Source organism: Maniola jurtina, chromosome 2 (genome assembly GCF_905333055.1).
Source record: "Maniola jurtina chromosome 2, ilManJurt1.1, whole genome shotgun sequence".
Lineage (NCBI taxonomy): Eukaryota > Metazoa > Arthropoda > Insecta > Lepidoptera > Nymphalidae > Maniola > Maniola jurtina.
In genome coordinates, this window is record NC_060030.1 from 6,382,196 (window position 1) to 6,403,930 (window position 21,735).

General features: G+C 33.4%; 3 protein-coding genes and 1 long non-coding RNA gene across 6 annotated transcripts; 2 read left to right on the top strand and 2 right to left on the bottom strand.

Moving 5' to 3' along the window:
• Positions 1 to 227: 227 nt before the first annotated feature.
• Positions 228 to 13,323, bottom strand: LOC123876370 (5'-nucleotidase domain-containing protein 3). Of its 2 annotated transcripts, XM_045922605.1 has the most exons (10): positions 12,952 to 13,083; positions 12,452 to 12,503; positions 11,886 to 12,061; positions 11,119 to 11,346; positions 9,977 to 10,111; positions 9,292 to 9,449; positions 7,506 to 7,692; positions 6,936 to 7,076; positions 2,638 to 2,789; positions 228 to 2,266 (listed from the first exon to the last, which is right to left on the bottom strand). In XM_045922605.1, exons 3-10 carry the CDS (start codon positions 11,904 to 11,906, stop codon positions 2,062 to 2,064), a joined length of 1,227 nt encoding a protein of 408 aa, XP_045778561.1. In that variant the 5' UTR covers positions 11,907 to 12,061; positions 12,452 to 12,503; positions 12,952 to 13,083; the 3' UTR covers positions 228 to 2,061. The 2 variants fall into 2 exon arrangements, with proteins under 2 accessions (XP_045778561.1, XP_045778558.1); XM_045922602.1 differs by lacking the exon at positions 12,452 to 12,503 and having other exon boundaries at positions 12,952 to 13,323.
• Positions 3,928 to 5,990, top strand: LOC123876405. Its single transcript, XR_006798349.1, has 4 exons — positions 3,928 to 4,382; positions 4,535 to 4,648; positions 4,750 to 4,914; positions 5,159 to 5,990. It is a non-coding gene; the product is annotated as an uncharacterized LOC123876405 (long non-coding RNA).
• A 2,028-nt stretch (positions 13,324 to 15,351) lies between the features above and the next one.
• On the bottom strand, positions 15,352 to 19,082 carry LOC123876346 (endoribonuclease CG2145-like). 2 transcript variants are annotated; one of them, XM_045922576.1, is made up of 7 exons: positions 18,841 to 19,082; positions 16,781 to 17,726; positions 16,497 to 16,608; positions 16,270 to 16,354; positions 16,013 to 16,156; positions 15,834 to 15,922; positions 15,352 to 15,742 (listed from the first exon to the last, which is right to left on the bottom strand). In XM_045922576.1, the coding sequence occupies exons 1-7, from the start codon at positions 18,920 to 18,922 to the stop codon at positions 15,509 to 15,511; spliced, it is 1,692 nt and encodes a 563-aa protein (XP_045778532.1). In that variant the 5' UTR covers positions 18,923 to 19,082; the 3' UTR covers positions 15,352 to 15,508. The 2 variants fall into 2 exon arrangements, with proteins under 2 accessions (XP_045778532.1, XP_045778540.1); XM_045922584.1 differs by lacking the exon at positions 18,841 to 19,082 and adding an exon at positions 18,573 to 18,834.
• Positions 19,083 to 19,149: 67 nt separating this feature from the next.
• LOC123876360 (protein-cysteine N-palmitoyltransferase Rasp) lies at positions 19,150 to 21,713 on the top strand. Its single transcript, XM_045922594.1, has 4 exons — positions 19,150 to 19,337; positions 19,595 to 20,346; positions 20,429 to 20,646; positions 21,041 to 21,713. Exons 1-4 carry the CDS (start codon positions 19,244 to 19,246, stop codon positions 21,534 to 21,536), a joined length of 1,560 nt encoding a protein of 519 aa, XP_045778550.1. The 5' UTR covers positions 19,150 to 19,243; the 3' UTR covers positions 21,537 to 21,713.
• The last annotated feature ends 22 nt before the right edge of the window (positions 21,714 to 21,735 follow it).

Genomic DNA, 21,735 nt, shown 5'->3' on the forward strand with positions numbered 1-21,735 from the left:
ATTATTTTGACTAATTTATTAAACTGAACACTTGCAAGTAAAGATTTTTATATAAACCTGTGGAAATGATACTGCCATTGGTGCTATTAGAGTGGCATAAGCTTACTTTGTCGTATTAGTTTACGAATTGCGAAAAACCAAATCAAATTTGAATTTCGCGGGCAGATCCATTTAGTGCACCATAAAACTTAAAATGAACTTTGGACATAATAAATAAAAGATATACGTTATTTGGAAATTGTTTATTGTCTAGCAAGATGGCACAGTACAGATTGTAAGGTTATCTAAAGTTACACAACAGTTTACTTATATAAGCATATTTTGATAATAAAAAATACTTGCACTTGAGTTTTTTACTAGAGGTTATCGTAATACATTCGTTTTTCAGGTAGGTAACTCATTTTAAGATATGGGCGGCAAATAAATACTTACAATATATCGATCTACCTACTAATAGACAAATGTATAGGCATAGAAAATAAGTTATCTAAAAATGAAATCTATTTATTACCTAACTACGAGTAACTACATTAAATCAAAGACCACTACAAAATATATTTTGCAAAGGCAAGATCAAGGCATTAACTTCTATATTATAAAAATCATTTGAAGTATACAGGATATGCCACGATATACATAGTATACAGGTCTTAAAAAAATATCCCGAGTTGTTTGAACTATAGTTATAAGTTCAATAGAGGTTATCCGTAGCGTATTCGATATCGTTCATTTGATTTCCTAATTCCATTCCATTCGAATGCAGGTAAAGCATAGATTATGCTTTAATAATACTTTTTATATAGTACGCAAGATATGACGCGCCATACAAAAATACAACAGTTATTTTTGTGCCGACTAAGCGCCCCACTGAGCGCTACGATGGAACACACAGAATCTTGATATATTCATACGTACATACATAGACTGCTAAAATCATAACCCTTCCTTTTGGCTTTGCCGTAGTCGGGTAAAATAGATCCACTCTTGTATAAATCGCCACGAAAGTATAGTCTTTCAATAAATACACTTGACTAGAATCTTAGAAATTGAATACTTGTAGACTTAAACTAACTGTTGTGCTTATAAAAGTATACAGGGGCTCAGTTTTTCTACTAACCAATTCTATTTCATTATTTATAATTTTTTTTTTTTACTTAAAAATAATTGACAATTCATATTACCAACAAAAAACATGATAACCAATAAAGAACAAGATCTTAGCTATAAAAACCAACATTATAAAACTCTTCTCAATTGTTAACTAGGTATACAAATGGTGTTTTTGCACGAGTTTGTTTGAAAAAATATAGCTCACATAATATAGATCTTTCAAATTTGATTTGATTTCAAGATTGGAGTGTATAATATAATCTAAAAATGCATATTTATTAACGCTCTTAGAACAGTAAAAAAACTAAATGTAACACTAAACTTATGAGTATAACAGAGTAAAAATATCAAAAATATGCCTAGGCGCGTATAGAAAGAAATCGTTCAGCAATATATAAAAAAATTCGAAATAATTGTCTTATCCGATTGTAATCATAACGTGCCTAGGCTAACATCTGATTAAAAGTATAAGATCGCTTGTGCACTAATCCGGACTAAATCCGAGAAAATACGGTTTGGAATAGCCATAGTTTAACATCTCCCCTTTTGCAGTGGTGAAAGTTGTGGTTCCATAAGCGGGAGGTTCTGGGTTCGATTCACGACAGGAGCAAATCGAGAATTTATAATTTTTCTCTAGTTTGGTTTAGTGTGGGGCTTCGGCCGTGGCTAGTTACTACTCTATTATCTATTATAGCCGTGGCTAGCAATTTAGCGTTCCGGTACGATGCCGCGTAGAAAACGATATGGATTTAATAAAACTGCCATATCCCTTCCAAATTAGACCGCTTTTCTCAGATTCGGATCGTACTAGTGCACAAGTGCTCTAATTATTTATCTACAAAAATCTTTATCCTTAATTAAAACGTTTATACAATAACAATAATAAACCTCCAAAATGTATAAAGCATAGATGCACATAAAACTATAACATAACTTACCTAGAACTCTTATTCAAACGAAATAAGAACCATATTCGTGTGGCATAACACCGCGCCGCGGGTAGAACGTGTGTGTAAGCGAATAATTCAACAGATTCCTTATATTCGATGTGTAGATGTCGGCGAATCGGAACAGCCGACGCGAAAAGTATGTAGGGTTGTGATATGTTCTAAATACGCTACCAAACTGCGGGTTGAACACTGCTTTTGTAGCGTTTCTGAAAACATGAGAAATAAAGTCAAAGTCAAATAATTTATTCAAAGTAAGTACTCTTGTATTCTGACTGTCCATTATTGGATTTTGTCTTTCCTTATTGTCTCTATTGTCACGGATTTTTCCCTTTACTTGTGCTTTAAGACCTACCTACCTGCCAATTTCATCATTTTAGGTCACCGGGAAATACCCTATAGGTTTCTTGACAGACACGACATACAGACAGATAGAGAACAAAGTGATTCTATAAGGATTTCTTTTTTCTTTTTGAGGTACGAAGCCCTACAAAGGGTAACAAAATTGGACTTCCAAAGTCCGACCTGGCTCAAAGTTGCTTAACCAGTTAAAGTTAAATGGAAATAATGTAAAACAGACCTGAGGTAGTCCCGTTCTGCCATCCAATCAGATATGACCTCCATTGCCTCTGGCTCCTTATAATCCTGATGGTCCTCTATAAGTTGGGTCAGCATTTGCAGCCAATTCGCGTTTTCCTTGAACGACGGTGTGTTCAAAGTATTAATCTCGTGCTGGAAAATACAAAAAAAAAAAAATTGGTTAAGTGCATGTCAGGACACGCATCAGGTACGGTTTCATAGTCATGCTTGAAACAACCATTTTTACGTAAACCAAAAAAAAAAAGAAAAAAATTGTTGTTTTTTCCTCCTATTACAGTGTTTATTCGAAAGTACAATCGCCACTTTTGATTATCAAGCAACGCCCAACGGGCCTATCCGAACTTAATTTTTGTCACTCTCACATGTCAAATTGTCTCCTGTCAGTGTCATTAATATAGAAGTTGACAAACAAACCGCCTGCCTCCCTCAAATTACTCGACATTGGCGTAGTGCATTGTGCTGGGTTGGCACTACAAAAAGTAACCAATCAAGTGAAGAAGAAGGAATGCCAAGTAATATGCAATCATCGCTGTCAAATATCGCTCACAGACTGTAAACGTTTTGTTTTACCCATTGTCTGTAAATTGTGGTTTTTTTTTTAAGAAAAATACAAAAAAGTATCCCGCTTTTTTTTAAACATATTATACCTTAATAACCCTTTAAAACAATCTCGAACATTTTAATTTAGATTAAGAGAACGTTTTGTTTGGTTTAAATGTGGTCCTTTAATGTGGCATTAAGGTGGTTCGATTTCCATACTAATTTATTTTTCCATTTATGGACATCTAGGCCATAATTTCATACTGAAATCACATCAGTTGGCACTTAATCAGATCTTTATTTGCGCTAAAATATATTTATCTGAAGAAAACAATAGATTAATAGCTAAATGAGATCGAAATTTTTACTAATTTTTGTCAATGTATGAGTAGAAGGCGATAGTGTCGTACGCTACGTACGTTTTAGTAGTGTGCGTTACCGCTGCTTTCGTGGAAGTAGATGCTGCGTTGCCAGTTCGCTGATAGTAAGTTGGCAAGCGCTGTTGCCGCTCTTCGTTTTACGTTTGACGCAAAATTAAAACTATTAGCTTCATGATTAGCTTTCGATGCGTCCCGGTCAGGTGATGCCAAACGTAAGAATTTCCTAAGAATTTAGGGAAAAATTCCCTAAAAGTTTGAAATCATGAACTATTAACGCAGTAATATACTAAGCCTATTATTATGATAAATATACTTGCTTTTGGTAGCATAAAGTAGTTGTAAATCTTTTTGATCGATTTTACCGAAACCAAATTTTATGTCAATTTATATACTTTTAATACTATTATTTCATTAATATAGCCTTAAAATCATACTGAGGTATTTATAATGAATCGTAGTTATTAAAATAATTAAAATAAAATTAAAAAAAAGCTCTGGGTGTATGGCGCACCGCGCATTATTCAATATCTAGGCAAAAACTATTTAGAGATGGTAACCCTCTTATTGTGAATTGCCGATTGCGCGACGCGGTGGTACCTCTAGTGTTTGTGATTTACAAGTGATAAAGTTTGAGTATTTTTATTGTATTGTTGCTTGTTCATGCAACAAAAATAAATTATGGAGCCACGAACTTCACGCAAAGATTATCTGAATCACCCTGGCTAATGAATTACTCTGGCCCCCGGAAAAGTCGCAAACGAGTTCTTGGACAAATGAAAAAAAGATATCATGGAGAAAGCAAAAGGTACACGAACATAATAATAATTGCACTTCAAATTCTTATTCGAAATGGAATTATTATTAGGTATTTACAATGCTTACATCATAAATATTTTGCTATAATATCTATCTAGTTATCTGCTATAGTTTTTTGAAAACATAACCTCTTATTTGCAGTCGTAGTGAAGTGTGGTGCAAAAAGAAGGCAGATAACAATCCTATTCCTGGAAGTTTTGTGTATGTGGAACATGAATAATCTTCAAATAATAGTAATTGATCCATAATACATAGGTCCTTATATATAAATAATTGGTTGTTTGTACTAGTTGATTACAAATCATTGTTTTTGAATATATCCTTATATTCTAAACACATCTGTTTATTGATTTCAGGGATTATAGAAGAAGAAGTCAATTTTGGAAATAAAGTGTTTTCCCTCATTGGCTCGCAACAGTCAAGATATGTTTTCTGCTGCAAAAGATTGTAAAAATTTTCCTCTCTACATTGATAGTACTGGGAGGTTACAAATGAATAAAAAACACAATTTCTATTATCAGGTTAGTACCAAAATACTTTTTTTATTAGTAACTAGATGATGCCCGCGACTTCGTCCGCGTGGATCAAGGTTTTTCATTCCGCAGGATATTTGTAATTTTACGGGATAAAAAGTAGCCTGTGTTCCCGGGTATGAGCTATCTCCATACACACACACATACAAACTTTCGGATTAATTATATTATTTTCATTTTAATAGGTTTCTATTTTCATAGGTACAAATAATAATAATATTTTTTATTTCAGATCCAGGGCCAGCTGTGGGTTACAAAAATGAACAAATGCTACTTTGTTAGATATATTTCTCCAACTTACGACATCACTATTTTAGAAATAGAACGTGATGAAGTTTTTATGGGTAACATGATACCAAAACTAGATAATTTTTTTAAAAATTGTGTATTGCCTGAAGTAGTACTTCGGAGAGTCGGCAATAATCAAACTTGCTTAGACATTTCATTGTGTAAATAAAATCAATAAAAATATTTGAAAAATAATCAACTGCATACATGCAACATATTATACTCTACGTTGATAAGAACCACCCTTGTGTAAATTTAACCTTTTCCCACAAATGAATTTGCTCAAAACACTCATGAAATTTTCCACCACATTTGTTGTATCATTCGATAGCCGATGGCATTTCGCCATGACCTTTGTCTCATTTGCAGCACATATGAGGGCCCACACTGTGGGAGCTTTACTTTTGTATTTTTCTAATGAGTCTGTGTCTTTTTCATCACTGTTGACACAGAATCTACAGTAATATGGTTTACATTCTTTATGGCAGCCAAACACATGAGATGGGTCAATTTTTGAATCCTTATCCTAAATCAATAAAAATATTTTTCAAATATTTTTATTGATTTTATTTACACAATTGGCTCAATTTTACTGTCCCATTCGGTATCGAGACCCTTGGTCCCTGGGGTCCTAGCGCTTCAAGCCTTTTTAGGGAAATATGAAAAAGGTTAGTCGACATCACAAAAGGCCGAAGAGCTGGCAGCTACCTCTGACTAAGAATTAGTCTAGCCATTCAAAGGGGGAACGATGCCAGTATCTTTGGAACCTTGCCTAAAGGGACTTCTTTTAATAATTTATTTTAGTTATTATATTATATTTTTTAAGGTTTTTAGTTTTAGGTTCATTGTTTTAATAATTTAGATTTTAGATGTTCCGAATAAAGTAAGTATGTATTATTACTAATAAATAAAATTTGAAAAATGTCTCTACTTTTAATAATCCTATAATCATATAAAAATATGTAATAAATGCGAAAGTGTGTTTGTTTGTTGGTTTGTCATTCAATCACGTCACAACTGCATTTTGCATGCTTTTGAGGACTTTAATAATAAAAACCTAACTCCACTCAAGAAGTCGCTAGCAAAAGCTAGTATAGTATAAAACGTCACAAAAAATATAGCTAGGTATAAAAATGTTTGTATTATTTATAATATAATTTTAAAAAATAAATAAAAAAAGGAAAGAAAGCAATAGTCAAGTCATGGAATAGAACCCGATACTTGTAGACGTTGTGCCTAGAGTCTGAACCATCGGTCCAGCGAGTATATCTCTGATGAGTCGAAATTAGTAAACACCTTTGTATTCAACAAACCTGTGAATGTGTGCGTGAAAAGTTCTGCTGCTACCACTGCGTGATTATCAGTACAAATTAAAGTATTTTGAAAATTAAAATACATCTCAAACGTAGATGGATATAATAAAAATATAATGCTACAATCGGGAGCTAAATTAACATAAAAAAATATGCACATTTTCATTCATAAAAAAATAAAATAAGTCTAATTACAAAATAAACGCCATCTAGTAGCGCTGATGTGCCTAGCTGACCGTATCAAACCACCTTAATCGAATTCGATCGCCACTTTAACTCGACTATGCGCCGGTGTGAATCGACCTTTACGTAGCTATAAAATCCTTTTTGCCTCCTTCAAGTTACTTAAGACTGGCGATTAGGCACTAGGAAAAGTCATAAATCAAGAGAAGAAAGTATGTGACATACCGTAAGCTCATTGATGATGGCTCCTGTCCGCCAGCCGTGCTCGAGCGTCACGTCCGCAAGATCGCTGTAGGGGTGGTCTCCGAAGTACAGCACTTGATGTCCACTCCAACCCGTTAGGTCCTGCAGTTGCTTAACCGTGCCCTGGAATGTGTAGAAATCATAGTACAATCGAGGAATATAATATTAAGGGGAAAATTCAAATTAATTGTTATGATATAGTCACATTTTTCATAGCTGTAAATTCTAAAACTGGAATAGGAAACAGTTTCCAATTTTTTTTTATTTTTTTTTTATCTTTAATAATTATTAACTATTCAATGACAAATTACTTGACCCTTGACTGGTACTGTAGTAAGCGGTCTAAGATGGAAGTGGGCTAACCTTGAAGTGACGTGACGAACCCCATATCCCTAATCGGTTCCAAGTTCTGACTCACTGACCAACTCTTAAACGCCCAGCCAAATCCTTGAATTTAGAAAGCTAAAATTTTGCACAGAGGTTTCCTTTGTAATATAGACAAGGAATCCAAAATCCAGCATTTTCAGATTGCCATTAAATCGTTCAACTCGCCTCATAATAAATAGTGCCCTTCTCTAAGGAGGTAACTTTCTCCCAGATGTGCGTGTTAGCGGTTTTGTCGAACACTCGGATCGGCCGCGAGACCTCCGTGAAGAACTTCGGCTTGTTCGCGTTCACGATCACCACGTCGAAGAAGTCCCGCCAATCGCATCCCACCAACATCTCCATACCCGCGTTACTACAATAATACACGAACACATGTATACAGGGTGTAATTAAAACGCTAGCAAACAGGTGATAGTACTGATGATTACTGATACTTTAAAAAATTAAAAAAAAACATTCGAAAATCTTAAAATTAAAAGTTCACAATATATTGCAAATAAAACATCTGACTGACGCTGATATCAACGAACGTTACGTACATAGGTCACTCCAAGTCAACACAGCATCGTAGGTAGGGCATTGACCCTAGTTTAGCACTAAAACTAAAATTACGAAATAAGGCAAATGGTTATTGTCATTGGATTGTGTTAAGGTAGTATAATAATAACGCTAAGAATTCAAAATTCCAAATATTTTTATTCAATTAACCTTTTACAAGTGCTTTTGAATCGTCAAAAAATCTACCACTGGTTCGGAATGCCGTTCCTACCGAGAAGAACCAGCAAGAAACTCTGCGGTTGCTCTTTTCAAGTACATATTCAATTTACCAGCGTTACGATTACCATAATATGCCAGCGTTAAGATTTGCTAGCGTTCTGATTACACCCTATATATACACTTACTATACACTATCCATGGAGAGAAGTTAGCATAGGGGTCTCTCGTTACGTATCCCATACAAATGACAATGACAAAAACTCAGTGGGCGTAAAGCATTACGAGTGGCCAACCGATCACAATGGAACCTGTTTTTCGCACTACTCTATTAGAGAACTCTCTCTATCAAAAAACATTCGAAATTCAATTCGAAAACATAAATTCGTTTGTGATTGGTGGCCGCTGCGACTTATAAAAGTGATAGTACTTATTTTATAGTTTTGATTCAGAAAAAAAAACACTTAACTAAATAAAAATCATATTTTTATATTGAAGTGAAATCTTTCTTTGTGCCTATGTAAAGTTCAAACGAAATCATATACCTACGCAATTTTTTTTGGCAGTTAAAGGCTACCGGATTTTTATTAATAGTTCTACATACCTATTCGCAACCTTGTAACAATGTAAACAAGTTTTGCGATTCATTTTCTATCCACGTTTATATGTCGTCACTATTTAATGACTTAATTTTGTTTTTAACCCCCGCGTGTGTGTCTATGTATCTGTCTGTGGCATCGTAGCTCCTAAACTAATGAACCGATTTTAATTTAGTTTTTTTTTTGTTTGAATGGTGAGAAGAATGATCGAGAGTGTTCTTAGCTATAATCGAAGAAAATCGGTTCAGCCGTTTGAAAGTTTTCAGCTCTTTTCTAGTTACTGTAACCTTCACTTGTTGGGGGTGTTATAAATTTTTAATTTACTTTTAATCAGATATTTACTTTTAATCAGATAATTTATTTAACTTTTAATCAGATATTATTGCAAGATTTTGAAAAATACATCTTATTAAACGATTACTTACCGAATCGAGTGTTCTGAATCGCCCGGCTGTAGATATAAAAATAGTTAGGAATAGTACGCGACAGCTCGACATGGCAATCGGAGTAGGGACGCCCCGCACACCCCCGTGCTAACCCGGTGCGGGATAGCGTGGGTGACGTGTGGGTGTGCGACGCGTTCCCCCACCTCATACCCCAATTGTCATCTCGACCTGTAGCATACTATAGGTACTTACACAAAATGGTATGGGCTATTTGTGACCAAGAACAACTTTTTATCGGTTTCTTGCAAAAGTTGAAAATATTTTCTCAAATCGACATTTGGTCTTATGTATTCTTCCAAATTTTGTGCTACAATCTTGTGCATGACTGGATGGCAGCTTTGTACTGAGTTCTACAAAAAAAAAAAAAAATTAGGCATGGTTTGGGGAAACCTCCCCAATATATACAAACTCGCTAAAATGAATTTTCTTATAACTGGCCAAGTGTGTGCTAGAAGTTAGAATCATAGGTTTTTAAGTACTTATACAGATGCCCTATAATGCATCAAGGGTTCTGATCGTGATGCAAAAGACTGATAAATCGTGATTTATTAGAATAGTTCTACTTTCGATATTTTTTCTCTTTCGCCATAATTTGTACAAGATTATTTAAGGGGTCGTTAATAGTTTCCCGATAATCGTGGTAAAATAATTTTGTGCTGATTTCTAGTCAGAATTTTAAATATACCTACTAGTTTAGCAAAAGATAAGTGTAATGGTTAGTGAGTTAAGTTTTACGATTTATTAAATAGTTTCTAAAATGGCAGTAACATAATTAAAAGGCGTGTGGCATGACGACGTAATTATAAGGGTTTCTTGATTAGCTACGGAGCTCTAAAAAATATGATACTTAGTATGAGTAGATAATGTAGGTACTAACCTTTACATCTAAAAACAAAATTTCAGGGTGATAGTCTATATGATTTCTAATAAAAAATTCAGCTACATTACACAGTAACCCCATTTCTGGAACTGAGAATAAATCGGCGAGGTGGACCATTTTCGCTCGGTTTGCCTGCAAACAAAAGTTCAATAATTAAGTATAAATTGTCAAAGGGGTTTAGCAAAACAATAGCCTAAGTATATCGATTTTACGTCGTTTATAGCATTTCATTTAGCTTCGCAAAACTAAGGACGGAAACTACATATAAGGGCGCGGACGACTTCTTTGCCACGAAGTGACGTGCGGAGGCAACGCGGCTGCAGCGCTGCGGACGCACTCCTTTGTAAATCCATATAAATAAAAACGCGCGACTGCAGCGCTACACCCGCGCTGCGGCCACGCGTCAATTTATCGATCGAAATTATATGGATTTACAAAGCAGCGCAGACGCACTGCCTCCGCGCGGCTAATTTGATACTATAGTATTATAAATGTGAAAGTGTGTCTGTTCGTCAGTTTGCTAGTTTTTGAAGGTTCATCCGTTTAACCGTTTTTAACAAAGTTTGGTACAGTTATAGCTGGCACCTTAGAAAAGGGCATAAGTATAGCTACTGTTTCCCCCGGAAAATCAGAGTTCCCACGGGATTTTAAATCCACGCGGACAAAATGGCGGGTTTTAATAATTACAATCGAAGGCTTGTTTCTAAAACATCCTAATTCACAAAACAGATAACTTATCTGTAGTTGGTACATTAAATTTCTCCTTCGTCACAACTACAAACATTGATTGCGTATAAACGTCGTTAGAACCATATGCGACACATTATTTACTACTGTTATATTATGTAGTTGCAGTCACATCGTGTCACACAGACCTTGTAGTTTGTACTTGTATTGTAGGACTGTAGGTACGAGGCAAAGGGGATCGCGCAAATGAATGATTGCTTACAAGTGCTCTCATTATTGGAGTAATAGAACACAATAGCGTAACTATAGTAGCTTTTATTTTGTCTGTTAGTACAGTCAGCAACAAAGCTAGGTTTACACCAGTCCATAGCGTTTTTAACGTTGGTTTAAAACGTACTTAAGACTTTTGTGGTAGGTAAATCTTACGGTTTAGTAGTAAAAATTATAGTTACTTTATGTGCTCTCGTATCACCCTCAACATATGCAATGGGTATTATTCTATTCCTGTATATTTTAAGAATTTCCTCATTTGATACAGGTGTTAGTCCTCTGTAGATGGCACCAAACTGGATTTGAAGGAATGAGTCCAACTTCAATAGCAAACCTTTTTCAATGTCATAGTGCAAGCCTCGTACTGCAAAATCTGGTTTGTATTCCAATTTTGCGATTTCTGGAGGATACTGAAATATTTTTGAAAACAAATCATAGGCATAAATTACTTATAATGATTTTCATTTAAGTATTTCGTTTATGTACTTATTATGTCATTTTTATTGTATTACTTTAATATTTTGACAATTTTTGTATCAATCTTTTACTGGCTTTAATTTGTAAAATACTTCACTAATTAGATTTAAAAATATTGTCATTAAGATTTTTGAGATATCTGTTATCTCTTAGTTAAGTTTACAGATAATAGTATTGGCTAATATCAAATCAAATGGAAAAAACTATATTTTTGCCAATAATGTTCTTACTTAAAAAATAATAGGTATAATTAGCTAGCAGGAAATATTGTACATTGACCTGTAGAAAAAGATTTCAGCTATGTAGTGCAATGTGTTGTCTCTGTCACTATATGACATTTTGTTGGTCTCAACGATAGAGACACCGCTCTACGAAAGCACTATCTCTTTCTAAAGGTAGTTGTACAATATTTCCTACTGGGCACTGTACTAAGTTATTTTCTGTAAAAAAATTGAGACAAATTTTAACTTACGTTATATTTATCCAGTAACATGTCCCTACCCAGGTTGTACAATAAATGTTCCAAGGTAGGTTTGTAATGTGCCAATGTGTAATCATAATCAAAGCCATACACTTTGACTTCTGAGAGATCTAGCTCATTACAAGCAAACACTCCCTGTGGGTTGACATCTTGAGGAAGCTTCTTTGCTGTAATTAAAGGATACTAACATATTATTTTATTAGAATCAAATAGAATTAATGGACTGGCAACAGGTCCAACCAATGAAAATACATTCATTTGTAAATAAAAAAGAAGTAAGTTTGTTACTTAAGTATCCAAAGTGAAGACTTAAAACTAAACACTTGGTTCACATTTGTAGAGTGGTAACTCTTCTATCTCGTGGTTTTTTGATCTTCTATCTTACTCATGGAAGATATCTTTGGATGTGAACATAGTCTGTGAAAATATGATGGAACATGTAATGTCATTGGATCCAACACATTTAATATGGATTTGTTGAATTGGATCTAATGATTTCAATTAGTAAGATCTATTAGGCTATGGATATTCTCCTTTTTATATTTTGATTTTTTTACCTGGTGGTTTTTTTTAATCCACACTAAGAACCCCTATTTATATACATTGTACCTGGAAGTAATAAGTCTTTAATCTTCATAATCAAAAGATAAAACAAACATACATTAATTATGTAATAAGGCAAAATGAAAGTACAATTTGGGAACCCAATTGGTGCATAGTAATCACAGAGCTACCAAAAGTATGCAAATGTAAAAGGATTAATTATTAGATATATTGAGGGGTCCTTCTTAGCCTTTGTTTCCAGCTTCATACCAAACTCGATAGTTTAAAGCCATTAAAAAGATGTTTTTGCATATCAGAAACCAGGCAGACATGACTCCGGGAAACTGTTCTTAACTTTGCCTAAAAGTTAGTTTAAGCTAGGTAATATTTTAACCAAAAGGTTATAAGGTTTTTATAGTAGAACATTTGTATCATTGCTTTACCCGGTACAAGTGATTTTTGAATACCTATTGCAAAAAGTATGTAGTTATATAAAATTTCAAAATACACTTACATCTACATTTCAGTTTCGTACGACAATATGCTTCTTTCAAAAGTTCACGGGTAGAAAACTTCCTTGCCAATAAAACAAAGTTGCTACTTAAATGTTTGTGTGATAAATTGCGATTCAATTTTAAAATATCCCCTATTGACTTGCACAAAGTCATTTTTACTGGTTTTTAACTAATACTATATCGATATTTTACTTATATAGACATACCGACACTTAAATGATTTATTAAAATATAATAATTAAAATTTTAACTCGATTAAAATAAATAATTAATATCGTTGCATAATTTGACGATTTGCACCATTTTTAACATTGACACGTGCACACAATTACGATTTATTTTACCAACTGATAAATGTTACTGTCATAATTTCAAATAATGCAAATAATGTCATTTGAAATGACACTGACATTTGAAGTGACTCATTTCTATCAGTGTTTTCACCTACGATTTTGGTTTTACCCTATTTTCTACATGTTTCGAATTTCAATCTAAAAATCTAAAAAAATCAAAATACGTACCCCGACTTGGGGCGTATAGTTACTACGAAGAAAAACATCATTTCACATTTTCAATAAAACCATTTCAAGACTTAAAAATCTAAAAATCTTGTGACGAACAAGGTGTTTTGTCATAATTTTGTGCCATTTTCAGATTACATTTAATTTGGGCTGCCATCTTTATGGGAATTTAATTCTAGTATCGACTATTCTCACAAATTAGTCGATACTAGAATTAATTTCTTAAACTGGACCCTTTCAAGTGAAGATTTTTATATTAACCTGTGAGGATGATACTGCCACTGTCGGAATTATGATGCCATAAGCCTACGTTGTCGTAATAGTTTACAAATTGCGAAAAACCAAATTATATTTGAATTTCGTGGGCAGGCCCGTCGCTTCCAGCATAAATGTGACTGCATTTTAGCTTAGCATAACTAGCATAGTATTTGAGCAGGTAAATATAATAGGTTTGCAAGTCCCTCAACTATCAATGATTTTCAGATTCTATTTCGATGTAATACGGGAACGGCTTTCCTAAATTTCTCTTTCAGTTAAATTTAAACAAAACGTACTCGATTTTCAATATTGACATTTTCAAGATGTTCCCTAAACTTGAGAAGATTTTATTTGCTGGCAACCTTTGTGTTACAACTGCGCCCCCCTGTCTATGTCACTCGAGTGCCAAGAGAGCCTTGTCGGGACTGTACATAATATTATTTAGCCGTTTCGCCCTTCTAGAGCGAAATCACCAAAAGAGGAAACACTGTTTCCTACATCTATGATATAAAGTGTCATACTCTATGGTTGTGACGTCCTTTTGTAGGTACCTAACTTTGGGTGAGTGTGGCAACTAGGTTGTTACTAATCTGTGGTTGTCACATTGTCACCCTTGAGGTGCATGACACAAGTCTGCCCGCGAAATTCAAATTTAATTTGGTTTTTCGCAATTTGTAAATTAATACAACAAAGTAGGCTTATGGCATTCTAATTGCGCCAATGGCAGTATTATCTCCACATGTTTACATAAAATCTTTACTTGAAAGGGTCCAGTTTAAGAAATTCGTTATAGTATATAGTATAGTAGTTATAGTATAGTATTTGTGAGTAACTCACGTCAAACTCATTATTTTGTCTAATTTCTTAAACTGAACACTTTCAAGTAACTTTTTTTATGTAAACCTGAACAAAATCTTTAAAAAAAAATGGTTAAAATTGCGTACTTATATAAAAAAAATGAACGTAAAATACTTATAATATATATCAAGAAGCTTTTTTTAAAATCTTTTGTATTTTATACAGGCTTTTACACCAAGAAATATTTAAGAAGTTAGTTACAATAATAAATGCAGTAGGTACATGTGCATGTGTGCTGTATACATTACAATATTCATATTATCGTTTACTGTCTATAGGTAGGTACTGATAGAAAAAAAAACTTAGATTAATTTTGAGCGTAGCGATGACCAATAATAATAATAATTATAGCTGTATCTATGAAAAAAATTAGTATCAACTTATTTACAAATTAATGTAAATATAGCTTAGAAAAAAATTAGTAACTACTAACTTATTAGTAACAAACTAAAAACTAATTAATTAGTGATTGGCTCTTATTGCCATTAGGAACCTATCTTATATCTTATTTTACTAGACACGACCATCACTTTAGAGTATTTTACCAAAAAGATTGAATTGTTCACATTCACATTATAGTAATTATACTTACATAATATGGTACCCACTTATGGTACTCCATTTATATATTAGAGAGAGTACTATTGGTAATTTGGTAAGTCGTGGTGACTGGTGAGTCAGCTAGTTTATAAATTTGCTTCCTAATAACTATAAATTAATTAGTTTAGTGAGGGCAACTACTTGGATATATTAATAACCACATTCATTGTAATATTGAAGTATTTTTTTTATTTTAACATAGTGCTTACATAAAAAAATCTTCAAAACACGAGATAAAAAGGTATATTCAGTAAATGTAAGCTGCATCATGTCACTTAAGTTGCACATCTGCAACACTTAAGTTGGTAGTTACGAAAAATTATATTTGAGGATAACCGCTACCAATATAATTTTTGCTGCGGTATCTGAAGTTATGGGTGACAATGTTTACATCCTTATTTCCAAGCTTGAGTTTACAATCATTGCCAACTCGAGTCACATAGCATAAAGTATAAATTGCAATCTCTAATTCAGGTGATGTACCAATGAACATTGTATCAACCGGCTTATCCACTCCTTGCTGGTTAAAATGCATTTTAATGACAGCTCCTTTCTGAAAATGGATAAATAATAATTTAAATACATTAATTTTCACAAAATAGAAAAATCTAACGCCATCAGCGGTGAATTAGAGTTCCACTTACGTCATTAAATTCGACATATTTTAAATAACCCAAATAGTTGATTCGATTGGCTACCTCTTCTTTGGAGAAATATAACCAATTATGCAGTCCTGTAACAAAAAAAAAATACGCACATTATTTTCTACAAAAATCAATAAGTGTGTGACATGCTGTGAAATATAAATAGATTAGATAAATACCTGAAACTTCTCCATTTTTAAGCTCTGATACAAATATGTGTTCGAATCCTGAACTGCTTATTTTACCTTGACCTCTAGAATATAAGCCGAACCAGATATGTTTTAGAAAATCTCTTTGTTGTTTAGGGTCTTGTGCAACGTAACCTAAAACAGATTAAATAAAAACAAATTTCAATAATTTAATATTTGAGAAGGCATCAATATAAATATCTGCAGGTTATTAATTATTTCTAATAAGCACTAATATTAATAAGCACCTTTATCTTTTAGGAAGTTCATTAAATGACGAATAACACTCGTAGCCATAATCACGTCCATGAAACTATTTTCTTCAATTCTCTCCTAAAACAAAAACAGCATTGAACTTTCATAAATCCAGTGTTCTTTTGCGCTTTATACAAAAGAATCTATCAAAGTGTGGATTTTTATTAACTATGGAATATGATATAAGCCAAAAAATCTTAGGCTTATTATTATTTCTTACTTGAGACGTAACATGTTCGTTTGTTAAGGTATCCCTTTCATAATTATCTAATAATGGCAAAAATAGTTGAATAGTTGTAATATTCCATACTTCTGGCGAAATTGTGAGCAATCTGCAAACAAAGATGATTAATTTGACATTTCGCAAGCAAATTGCGCAAAAAATAAGATTTTTCGTTCGATGCAAAGGATATTTACATAACAAAACCGCTTCAGAACAGAATAAACAGGTCCTTATTTTCATACGTCATGTTTAGTTAAAGGAACATACTTTAAACGACTTACGGCAATGGAGCTTTGTCATCTTTAGACTGTGATGTTGTTTTTTCTTGATAATTGACTGCTACATATTTAGCTGCATTATTAACGTCTTTTCGGAGCAGCTCTTCACTGACAGTTTGTAATTCAGTATCACTTGCAATGTTCGAGTTTGTACCTTGATTGGTATTTGCTAAAGAACTGGGCAAAACAGGGCTTGTTGGACGATTATTTAATTGATTCTTATTGGGTTTACCACGAGTTGCGGGGGTAGTCATGGAAGGCTGCCCAGAATGCATATTTTTCGGGCCTGTTACAGCTGAACTAAAGCTTGAAGGTTTAGGGGTATTTCCTGGAGATTTTGTAGAAGATTGTGTAACCTGGGTTGATAAATTTGGCACCTGGTTACCTTTCATCCCTTGTAAAATTGAACTGTAACTCGATCCTCGTGATGGTGTTGATCCCCCTTGTGATTTACTGTCATAAAAGTTTACGAGATCTTTAACTTTTCCTGGGCCATGTTGGTTATTTTCTTGTTTTGAGTTTGGAAAGTGTGGCGCTACGTAATCTCTTTTTGGTGACGTAGATGGCATTGGAGTTGTGCCTGCATTTCCTTGCTTTTGCGATGTTCCTACAGGTCTAAGTGTTGGCCACTGAGGGGCAACGTAATCTCTTTTAGGTGAATTTGGAGAGGATGCAGGATTTGCTAGAAAAGTTGTTGATTTAGAAGGTGTTGTTGACGTCGGGGCGTTCGAGCTACGTTGAGGAGCAACATAATCTCGTCTACCCGATAATTGTGTTCTGGTTGTAGTGAGCGAATTAACGTTATTATTAACGGTTGATTGACTAGGTTTCAACGATGGCAAACTTGGAAACTGAGCTGCATAGTCGTTTTTATTACTGGGTACAACTCCACCAGCTTCCCGTAGTAAAAATTCACTGCTCGGGTCATATCGTTGAACTTTGGTAAAACCTGTAATTTAAATAACTATTATTACTTATCTACAGATATTGCTTTTATTAAGTTCGTGACGTTATGTATAGTATTTTTGTTCTGAGTTAACGTTAGTGCATTTTATACCATCCAATAAAATGTAATTTAAGATGCTCCAGCTTAAACCACGTACTTATCTACATTATTTAGCAGCAAAATGTTTCTTACAGTATCATGGTTATAAAAACATTCGATGGCAAGATAAATCACAGATCTTGAATCTGTTATGATATCTATTTAAATAAAGAAAACTAATTATTAAAATCGGTACCAGTCATCATGGCAAATATTCATAGCGTTCGTGATACGATTTACCAACATAGATATCTATCTTGCCTAAATATGTTAGGACAGGTAGGATATCTAAAATTAAAATGGTGAGAGATGAGGAAAACAGGTGGACAGTTTCATCTGGCACGACTGCAGACATTCAGTTTCCATAATCGGATCAAGCATAATCTACATATTATGATTACACGCTATAAAAATATAAACACCCAAAAAATCTTCCAAATAAAACATATTTGATAAAACTTTCGCAAACAGATGGAAGACCAAGCAAAGGGTAATCTAGGAAACCTTTGGAAAATCAAAGGCTCAACGTCATTTTTAAAAATTCGACGTGGACGAAATCGCAGAAAAAATCTCGTCGACTACACTAAAACAAGATTCAAGATTCCTTTGTTTACATTAATGAACTCAACTAATAATCACAATATAGTTACGAGTATTTAGCAATTACCTACAAGTCCTTGACTTATAACATCTCTAATCTGCAACTTTGATAAAATTCATTTAACTATGTAAACAGTAAAAGAAACTTACATGAGCTTATTTGAAGGAGAAATATTAAGGAGCTAATTAAACTTCTTAAGTTACTTTCCATGTTCACTTTTGATTAACCCTAGTAAATATCATAAAATATTCTAATTTCACTGACTAATAAACTTATTAACTCAAAAGTAAAAACCTGAGAAATGTGTAAACTATACATGGAAAATATTTTAGTTTTTAGTTTTTGCAAGTTAACTGTACAACACTGTGTAGGCGAATGATAAAACAAACGACTGACGTTCCTCGTTAAATGACCTACATCTTACATCATCATCATCCAAGAATTTCGCGCGCGGCGTTTGACCACGGTTGACGGCGAAGAACAGTTCCAATTTTATCATGTTGAAGATTATTAAGGTTCACAATACTTTCATAATCATATTTTTATCATCACAAAAACCTATCAAAACATTATAACTAGTTATCTAATATTTTTTTGTTGACACTACATTTTGTTTTAGTTTTCCATCATTATTACTGGTCTGCGGTTCTAACTCTAACTTTTTGTATCTGTCACTTTGACAATCATTCACAGACCACAGTGTTCACAATGTCGACTTGTCTTGTGACAATGACACAAGTCTAAAAACATGTAAAATTAGACAATGAATTTATAAATAAAGCCGCGAAAATTAAAAAATATACTTGTTTCAGACTCAAAAATGAAATTAAAGTCTTTAGAGTTATATACTTATTTTATTATTTGGATCTCCGCTAATATTTACTCTTTATATAAACTGTTTGAGGCACAAAGTGGTAAGTGACATGGTTAATTTATAGTTAAAATATTAGGTAGGATACTATTTTATTGTTTATAAAATATTATCGTGTTGTTTTGCTATACTGAAGGGGACTGTATAGCGCTTGAAGGAACGCATAATAATTTTCTTTAACCTCTTATTGTGTTTTATAATTTGTAGAGAAATATTTATGGAACTAGTTAATCAATAGTGCCTTGAAAGTGCTAAAAAAGTAGGTAAGTATAGCTATATATAAGTAATTTGGACTTTCAGATATTTTAAGAAACAATCAAGACATACATACCCTAACTGATTTACAAGATGGTTGGAGATTCACTGGAAGATTCAAAGATGTATCGGATATTGAGTGGAGCAGCTGGAAATATTTTTTACAGACTTCCTGGGTGTACTTAATATTCCAGTACATCGTATCAGAATTCTTACGGAATACATTTTCATCTATTTTGAAATACTGGTACATTGTATCCAGTGTAGTTTTTGTAACTATCTTCATGGGATATAAACAAATGATTATTATTTTTACACAGCCTGTGATATATGCTATGATCTTATTTATTGGTGGCAAAAAACTTAGCATTTGGATCACAAGTATATTACTACTTTTTAGTTATAACTCTCTGAAATATAAATATTATTTTTGGAGCTTTTTGGATTATAAAGACATGCAGGATGAAGAAGTATATCTGATATTATTCAGTGTTGCGTGGATTGAGCTTCGCTGCATAAGTTACTGTTTAGACTTTGTAGAAAGGAAAGATGGTAAATCATTGAAACTAGATGAAATAATTAATATGTTTAGTTACATATTATATTTACCTTTACTCTATATGGGACCAATCATTCTATATGAGGAATTTGAAAATAGTTTTGTAACAAGAAGAGAAAATTTACCATCAAGAATTAGAAGGTTTATTTGTGATATGTTCTTTTTTCAACTATACTCGTTGATATTGGATTATGTGTTCCATTATATATATTTTTTTGCTATGCAAAGTAACATGGAGGTTTGTATAGTGTTAATTGTACAGTTATGAACTTTTCTCTTTTAAATGTAGTATGCGATTTAATACCTGTCTTAACTTTCAGTTGATAAGAAAGTTGCCCACAATAGCTTTATGTGGTGGTGGACTCTTTATGGGTTTAGAGTTTCACATGAAGTATGTGATCTCATACGGCACTGCTGGAGCGTTTGCTAGGTTGGACAACATGGATCCACCTCCCACACCAAGATGCATAGCAAGGATTCACGTATACTCTCAAATGTGGAGGCATTTTGATGTGGGACTGTACCGGTTTTTAGTCAAGTGAGTTGATAAATAAATAATGTGGCGGACACAACCCTGGTGTTGGACCGCCATTTTTATGAAGCACGCCCGTAGGTGGCTATAAAAATAATTGATCAGCTCAAACTAAGCTTTAAGCGCAACTCTCGCCGGAAGGGTTTTGATTTCAGTAAGTATACCAATTTTAACAGTAGGTAAGGTCAAAGTACATTGAGCAGAATTTAGAGTGCTAACAAAAAGACTTTCAAAACTATCTCAGTACTTACCTATATTTTATTTTGTTTCCAAGATGTTAGCTAATTTCTTCAGAATATAAACCTTAGTGTGACAAATTACTTACCTGATGTCTTTATTGCGGTAAGTTTTATAGAATAAGATCCCGCGAATTTTATTTCTTATCTCACTTTTCTTACAGGTACATCTACAAACCCAGTTACAGTGTACTTAGCCAGTACTGCAACTTACCCAGGTTCGCTTACAAGCTAATAGCGTCGCTGGCAACATTCCTCTTCATTTTTGTCTGGCATGGCACTGTCTGGCATATACTTATCTGGTCAGTGCTCAACTACTCTGGCATCACATTAGAACATATCGGCAAGTGTATTTCAAGGCAAAAAATTTATATAAATTTTAAGAAAAATATTTTGAAATCAGATGCTGCAGAGACACGGTTTATAGCTATACTATGCACACCTCTATTGGCCTTATCAGCGATTTCTAATTTCTATTTATTTGCTGGCAGTGAGGTTGGTAACTTATTTTTTGAATGTTTATCGCATCCATCTTTGTTAAGCTCGTGTATATTAGGTGTATCTTTGTATAGCTGTTGTCAAGTTTCCATGGCCTTGGAACATATTCCATCGAGAGGCAGTTCCAAAAAAGATCTAGGCTTCCGTAACGTGAGCACTTGAGATATTCTACATAATTATAAAATCTTATAAAGATCAGTTTGAGGAATCTCTTTAAACATTATAAACAGTAGCTGGGGAACATGTTTAAAATTATCATCACAAAAAATCTCACAAAGTTTTATAGGTATGTAATTGTAAAGATGTGATAGTCAAGTGATAATATTATTATAAAAATATACAAGCATAATTTTTTTAATTT